The sequence below is a fragment of the Bombina bombina genome, chromosome 1 (genome assembly GCF_027579735.1).
Source record: "Bombina bombina isolate aBomBom1 chromosome 1, aBomBom1.pri, whole genome shotgun sequence".
Taxonomy (NCBI): Eukaryota; Metazoa; Chordata; class Amphibia; order Anura; family Bombinatoridae; genus Bombina; species Bombina bombina.
Window position 1 is genome coordinate 1,473,143,259 of NC_069499.1, and position 8,592 is coordinate 1,473,151,850.

At 37.8% G+C, this 8,592-nt stretch overlaps 1 protein-coding gene across 1 annotated transcript; it reads right to left on the bottom strand.

Annotated features, from left to right (window-relative positions):
• Window positions 1-232: 232 nt before the first annotated feature.
• On the bottom strand, window positions 233-6,021 carry RPL38 (ribosomal protein L38). Its single transcript, XM_053706970.1, has 5 exons — window positions 5,963-6,021; window positions 5,773-5,799; window positions 1,966-2,026; window positions 618-740; window positions 233-299 (listed from the first exon to the last, which is right to left on the bottom strand). Exons 2-5 carry the CDS (start codon window positions 5,773-5,775, stop codon window positions 274-276), a joined length of 213 nt encoding a protein of 70 aa, XP_053562945.1. The 5' UTR covers window positions 5,776-5,799; window positions 5,963-6,021; the 3' UTR covers window positions 233-273.
• Between the last annotated feature and the right edge of the window lie 2,571 nt (window positions 6,022-8,592).

The window sequence follows — 8,592 nt, forward strand, 5'->3', positions numbered from 1 at the left end:
TCTACCCCTTTGAGCATTTTCTATTACAACCTTTAAGTGTTCACGGTCCCCTTAAGCTCTGAGGGAATATTGACCCAGAATGCAACAGAGGGTTGTGATAAACTTGTATCCCTTTAACAGAGCGGCTACAGAATGAGAAGGCTAACTGCATTTAAACAGCTTATCTAGTAAAGCAAAAGCAGAGCGGCCCAAAAGGAAGTACAGACAAAACCAAATTAGTAAACAGCCACAGTTGTTTAAACATTTTACTTTATTATACAACAGACAGCGAATCTACTTCAGTTCTTTCACAGACAAACCTGCAGAGAAAAGAAATAAAAATTAGTAACAAGGCTACAGAGAATGCATTCTAATACAATAAGAAAAGGGCACAAAATACTAAAGAACTACGGCTAAAACCCACTGGCTGATAGGGCATATAAGATATAGGAATACATGGAAATCCCAGGATCAATGCGACAGTTCATGTTGACTGATTTACATGAGATATTTATTAATTTCCCTAGGACTGGAGACAATATGAAGCTTTTGAATATAATGAGCTTTATGGAAGGGGTAAAACCTTACATCTGATGCGCAGTGCATTTCTCTAACATAGCAAGGGGTCTCAGACTCACCAGGGGGAAGGGACTGTTTCAGTTTCTCAGCCTTTTCCTTGTCTGTGATGACCAGAGTATACAGGTACTTGCTGCAGCGCACCTTGAACTTCACATTGTCCTTATTTTTCTTGATCTTGACAGCTAGAAAGGAAGAACAGCATTTAAAAAAAGGACAGTCTAGTCAAAGTGAAACCTTCATGATTCAGACAGGGCATGCAATTTAAAACAACTTTCCAATTTACCTTTATCAAATTTGCTATGTTCTCTTTGTATTCTTTGTTGAAACATTCACCTAGTTAGGCTCATATGCTAATTTCTAAGCCCCTGAAAGCTGCTTCTCAGTGCATTTTGACAGTTTTTTTTACACCTAGACAGGGCTAGTATATGTGTCTTATAGATAACATGGTGCTCACTCCAGTGGAGTTACTTATGAGTCAGCACTGATTGACTAAAATACAAATCTGTCAAAAGAACTTAAGGAGACAGTCTGCAAAGGCTTAGATGCAACTTTCCAATTTACTTTTATCATCAAATGTACTTTATTCTCTTGGTATTCTTAGTTGAAACTAAACCTAGGCAGACTCATGATATTTTTTAAGCCCTTGAAGGCCGTCTCTAATCACATGATTTTTAAATTCCTTTTCAACACAAAGATGAAAAGTACATGTGGGCCATATAGATAACACTGTTCAGGCACAACAATGCCATCTTCAAGACAATAGTCAGTCATGTGATCAGGGGGCTGGAAGAAGGTTCTTAGATAAAAAGGTAATCAGAGGAAAGAAGTATATTAATATAAATGTTGGTTATGCAAAACTGGGGAATGGGTAATAAAGGGTTTATCTTTTAAAATAATAAATATTCTATTGTAGACTTTCATTTTAAGATTTTAGTTCTGAGAATGCATAGTGCACATGCCAGGCTTCACAAGCCATACCCTGACACATCTGTCCCTAAATGGCTTCTGCAGAAAAAGAACTAAAATAGAATGAAGTGTTTGCCAACACACTGGCTAGCTGTATCTATTCCAGTAACAAGACTGGACTTACACAAATAAAGTGTGGGTGGAGTTGAGCAATTTGAAAAACAAGTGTAGCAAACAGACAATAACCCAATATGAGCACTACACAACTGCACACACATTTTGAAGTAATAAGGTGGTTATCCCTTAAAAGGAATGTTGTGTTGTATGCTCTTTATCAAAGAATACCACGAGAACTAAGTAAATGGGAAACTTAAAATTGAATGTCAAATCTAAAGCATGTAAAGTTACCAAATATTCTGAAATCATATCAGCATCTTTATTCTACCTAACAAATAGGTGTGACAATAAAACAATCTGGACTTACAATAAGTTAAAACTTACATTTGGCATCCTTTCTCCTGGCTGTCAACAGGAAGTCTTTGATTTCTTCGATTTTACGAGGCTATGGAGGGAGGAAAAAAATAAAAAAATAAATCTATACAGATGGTTTAATTTGCTTTTTCAGCCAATAATTTTTTTTTTCGATAAGCAGGTTAATTATTTTGCACCGTAGCATTAAAGTGAATGTAAAGTTTCATGAAAGAGTGCCTTAGTTTAGGTTTGAACTGTCTTATGGGCAGTGATGTTGGGTTCAGTTCATATGCAGTTTAAATGTGAGCTCCGTGCACATCCACCAACCACATTAGGGCCTTAAAGTGAATGTAAAGTTGAATGAATGAGTGTCGGTTTTTAAAAATACTTAAAAGTGGAACTTTCATTCATGAAACTTTATATTGCAGCGTATTTTTAAAGATACATTTTTCTTCAGCAAAGCAGGATCAGCGATCCCCCACCCACAGCGCCTCTGTACTGTGTCAGCAATGAAGAAACTGGCTTCCTCCAATCATGGAGTGCACCCCAGAGCATCCATCTCACGAAACCTCGCCGTGATTGGAGGAAGTTGGTTTCATCATTGCTGTGCCAAGTACAGCATGAGAAGCGGGCAGGGGATCCCTGATCCGGCTTTGCTGAAGAAAAAAAGTTAAACATTTGTAAAAATACATTAATACAACAGAGTCCAGTACGTGCTTGCGAGCGCTCATGTATTTGTAAAAATATGCGGCAATGTAAAGTTTCATGAAAGTGCCCATTTTTAAAAACAGGCACTCATTCATTCAACTTCACTTTAAGGCCCATAGTGTGGTTGGTGGATGTGCATGGAGCTCACATTTAAACTGCATATGAACTGAACCCAACATCACTGCCCATAAGACAGTTCAAACCTAAACTAAGCTATATCAATAGTAAATCACGGGTAGTGTTAACCTTAAATGAGGCCATATTTTTTGTTGCCTCTCACTGGGCCAGCAGTTACATGAACTGAACACAAGCACCTCAATTACACTTAAAAAGGGACAGTCTAGTATAAATTAAACTTTCATTCTTCAGATAGGACTTAATTTTAACTTAATTTTCAACTTTCCAATTTACTTTTATCATCAAATTTGCCTCTCTTCTCTTGGTATTCGTAGTTTAACCCCTTGAGTGTTAATGACGGCTCTGAGCAGTCACAAATTGTCTCAGTCAGGTGCTAACGACAGCTCAGAGTCGTCACTAGCACTCTCCCACTTTGAGGGAGGTCCCAACCGCATCGCCGGGGCTTCACGTTACGCACGGTGACGCCACGCGCAATGCCGTGATTACGTCACCGCGCAACTTTAACATTAACAATGTTAAATATAAGAGCAGGGGGCATGCTGATAAGAAGCCTGTATCTCAGGCATCTAAGCAGCTACAGACCCCAAAGACCCACCTATATATATATTTATAAAAATACCTTTAAAAAAACATTAGCACCCAGGTGAAAAAGTGCTTAGCACTCAAAGGGTTAAACTAAACATAGGTAGACTCATATGCTAATTTCTAAGCCTTTGAGGGCTGCCTCTTATCACATGCTTTTTAAATCTTTTAAACACAGACAGAAAGTATACGTGGGCCATATAGATAACACTGTTCAGGCACAGGGGGTTATTTAAGATTTAGCACAAAACAATGCTAAATTTAAGACAATAGATAAACAGTCACAGTCATGTGATCAGGGGGCTGGAAGAAGGTTCCTAGATATAACAGTTGGTTATGCAAAACTGGAATGGGTAATAAAGGGATTATCTAGCTTTTAAAACAACAATTCTATGGTAGACTGTCCCTTTAACATCCACATTTTTATAAGTTATGTTGCACCAAATTTGCATATACAAAGGGCAGGATAAAAGTCTGTTGCTCTCTTCTAAATGGAAAGGGATGAAGGACTACTACTGAATGGGGATGAGAAAGTAATTGGAGAGTCACAATAAGCCCATGGTTAAACAGTTTTGTTTTTTTTAATAAGGCCATAATAGTTGAAATTGAGGTGTTCTAATCTGTTAAACGCATGTAATTTTACAAATATTGACTGCTTTACTGTGTGTTCCACTCAAGTGGAACATCTGTTTTTGGACGCCTTTGTGGTGGTTAAACAGAGCGGCGTCGACAGTGGAAAAATGACAAAAGTTTTTGTCAACCAAGGTCCTCAAGTACCCCCAACAGGCCAGATTTAGATTATAGCTGAACTAGAGAACAGGTGAAATAATCAACTGATGGGTGAGAGCAGGTTAGTGACCATGGTTACTGATCAGCAGATTTTCACCTGTGCTCTAGTTCAGCTGTAATGAAACCTGGCTTGTTGGGGGTACTTGAGGAAATACTGCATCTAGTTGATTACAGCATTTCAGTTTTTGACCATTATAGAACTTTAACAGACAAATTTAACAGTTGACACTTTCTCAGGCTTAAAGAAAATCTACTTGAAAACTGTTATTGTTTAAAAAAAAAAATTAAAAAAAAATTAATCCCTTATTACCTCTTCCCTAGCTTTGCATAAAACACTTGAGTACCTGTGTATTAATACATTTTTTACCTCTCAGATTAACTGTATTTAGGCCACTACAGACTGCTGCTTATATCAATGCTTTTTTTTTTTTTTACAAACTTGCATTTTAGCCAATTAGTACTGTTTCCTGCATTACCATTCTCCACAGGAGTGAGCACAATGTAACCTATGTGGCACACACAAACTAGCACTGTCTGGCTGTGTTAAAGGACCAGTCAACAGTAGATTTGCATAATCAACAAATGCAAGATAAGACAATGCAATAGCACTTAGTCTGAACTTCAAATGAGTAGTAGATTTTCTTTCTAACCATTTTAAAATTTGTGTCTTTCCACTCCCCCTGTACCATGTGACAGCCATCAGCCATTCACAAATGCATACACGTGCCATGTGACAGCCATCAGCCATTCACAAATGCATACACACTTATTCTTGCACATGCTCAGTAGGAGCTGGTGACTCAAAAAGTGAATATAAAAAGACTGTGCACATTTAGTTTATAGAAGTAAATTGGAAAGTTGTTTAAAATGGCATGCTCTATCTGAATAATGAAAGTTTAATTTTGATTGAGTGTCCCTTTAAAGATAGCGAAAAGCTAAAGAACAGAGATAAGAGGCAGCCTGCAGGGGTTTAGAAACAGCAATCTGAGGTTACAAAGTACATTATTAAAACAATGTTAATGCAAATAGTAAGGGAGTTATCTTTTTAAACAAACTTAAATAAAGTAGCATATCCTTTAAAAAGAACATTGTATATCATTTTTGTATGTTTTATGAGAACAGGGTTATTCTATATGTATTTCATTTTACTAACTGCAAGTGCCTGTCCCATAATAAAGCAAAATATTTTGTTACCAGGTTTGGGGTGTCATGAGGACTAGAGCTGTGGAAACCAACTAAATTAACCAATGGACTTCTGCTAACTACAAAACATAGTTGTGCATCTCTCCTGATTGTGCCCAATTATAACCACCTGTAAATAAATGTGCACTGCTTTAATGAAATGTCGAACAAGGGATTAGAGCTTTGCCTGTGTTCTTCATTTAGTATCAATGTTGTAAAGACAAACAACAAATAATGAACGTATATCGTAATGCTCTACTTGCACCGAGTACATAAATCTAGAGCTGTATTAAGCACTGATGCCTCTACACGTCGTATATGCAGCAAATACTATCATCCCATGTCAGAACTATCTGAGCAGTGTATGTTTTAAGGTTTGCTAGCTCCACATAGGATAACCCCTGCACACACAGTATTCACACTTTTTAGGCCACTCACCATGGTGCAGCGTTTCCGTCCGTAGACCTGCGAAATAAACACATAATGTCAGCGCGTTCTTTAAACCCGACTATCCATAACCGTACCAGATTGCCACAGAGACTAATAAACATTACCACAGATAGTGATTTTACAGCAAAATCACAATTTCACAGAGGATGGAAGCGGATTCCCATAAACCGATACTTACCTTACGCAGCTACGGCTCAGAGAGGAAAGACCCATCACTTCCGCTTCCGGAATCTTAAACCCGCGATGGTATCCGTATAGGGACAAAATGCAATAAAACGCGTAGTGCAGTAGTGTACGTGAATAGATCTTACACGTATGTTTTTTGTTGTCGTAAATAAATATAAAATCAAATGGGACAATAGCGACAAAGAGAGACATTTTTTATTTAACTCATGTTCTATTTGAGTTTATTACATAAATGGGTCAGCACTGTGTTATACAAATAGTGAGAGCTAAATCGAGGCGTAATACTAATGTATACTAATTTGTATAGCTCATAAAGTCAACTTGAACTAATGTGGCCATCCAGATGTCCACTCAACATTTCAGCTGACTGATCAGTTACATTTATGAGAAAAACTGAACACTTTAATTTCCATTTGTAGGTCCCCCACAGAGAGGTGATTTTTTTCTGTAAATCTGATACGCCCATGTGAAAGTGCATTAATAGTTTAGAAGTTGTATTGGTCTCTAAAGGCTTTTTATAGTAACTGTAGTGTTTTTTTGTATATGATTAGCTGTTTTTGCTGACTGAAAAAAATATTATTATACTTTATTTATAAAGCACCAACATGTTCCATAACGCTGTCCATGGGCGTAGGGTTACCACCCAGCCAGTATTCAGACATCCTTACCTGCAAAAACTCATTTCAGGGAGGTGGCTGCTACTGCGCCGCCACCCCTCCCCCCCAGTTATATATTTGACACCTTGAAACCCTAAATAAGATAGGGACTTATCATTAAAGTAGCTTCCCACTAAAGTCACATTAAAAAAAGTAGCTTTATTGCACAACCACATACAACAAACCTATTTTCCAGTGATCGTACGCTTGTTGAATGCTTAAATATTTTAGACTACAAAGTATAATTACGTGCAGTAAATAAGGTAGTATTTGTGTTTTATTTTATTAAAATCGGGGGGGGGGGGGGGGGCTTTTTGGCTACTGATGCATGCTTTGAGGGTTCTATAACGTCTCAGCATCTAAAGGCATTCCTTAACCCCTTAATGACCGGACCATTTTTCAATTTTCTTACCCTTAATGACAATGGCTATTTTTAAATTTCTGCTGTGTTTGTGTTTAGCTGTAATTTTCCTCTTACTCATTTACTGTACCCACACATATTATATACCGTTTTTCTAGCCATTAAATGGACTTTCTAAATATACCATTATTTCCATCATATCTTATAATTTACTGTAAAAAAATAAATACAAAATATGAGGAAAAAATGGAAAAAAACACACTTTTTCTAACTTTGACCCCCAAAATCTGTTACACATCTACAACCACCAAAAAACACCCATGCTAAATAGTTTCTAAATTTTGTCCTGAGTTTAGAAATACCCAATGTTTACATGTTCTTTGCTTTTTTTGCAAGTTATAGGGCCATAAATACAAGTAGCACTTTGCTATTTCCAAACAACTTTTTTTTAAAATTAGCGCTAGTTACATTAGAACACTGATATCTTTCAGGAATCCCTGAATATCGTTTGACATGTATACATTTTTATTTAGAAGACATCCCAAAGTATTGATCTAGGCCCATTTTGGTATATTTCATGTAACCATTTCACCGCCAAATACAATCAAATAAAAAAAAAAACTGTTAAATTTTTCACAATTTTAGGTTTCTCACTGAAATTATTTACAAACAGCTTGTGTAATTATGGCACAAATGGTTGTAAATGCTTCTCTGGGATCCCCTTTGTTCAGAAATAGCAGACATATATGGCTTTGGCGTTGCTTTTTGGTAATAATAAGGCCGTTAAATGCTGCTGCGCACCACACTTGTAATATGCCCAGCAGTTAAGGGGTTAATTAGGTAGCTTGTAGGGTTAATTTTTAGTTTTAGTGTAGAGATCAGCCTCCCACCTGACACATCCCACCCCCTGATCCCCCCCTGACCTCCCTCAAACAGCTCTCTTCCCTCCCCCACCTCACAATTGTCACCGCCATCTTAAGTACTGGCAGAAAGTCTGCCAGTACTGAAATAAAAATCATTTTTTATTTATTTTTATTTATTTTTTCATACTGTCTGCAGTCTGCATCCCCCCTTACCCCACAACCTCCCTGATCCCCCCATACATCTTTCTAACCCTCCCCCTCTACCTATTTGCCGCCATCTTGGGTACTGGCAGCTGTCTGCCAGTACCCAATTTGCCCCCAAAAATAGTTTTTTTTTTACTTTTTAGATGAAAAATATGTTTTCTGTAGTGTAGCTGGGCCCCCCTTAATAATCTACATCCCTCCCCCTCCCAGATCCCTTACTACTCAAAGAAGATCCCCAGGACCCCAGGCATCTGCATTAATTATATATTTTTTTTCTATTTCTATTTTTTTTCTATTTCTTCCCCCCACCGCCGCAACCGCCGATATTGCAGGAACTGCTCAAGACTAATACCGATCGGGAGCATATACTTAACGGTCCTCCCAGAAGCTGCACCCACCCACCAACTAATGTGAGATCACTATAGTCCGATGCAGAGAGGGCCACAGAGTGGCCCTTTCTGCATCGGTGGGTAAAATAAGGGATTGCAGTGATGCCTCAATATTGAGGCATCACTACAATCCCTTGTAAGCAGCTGGA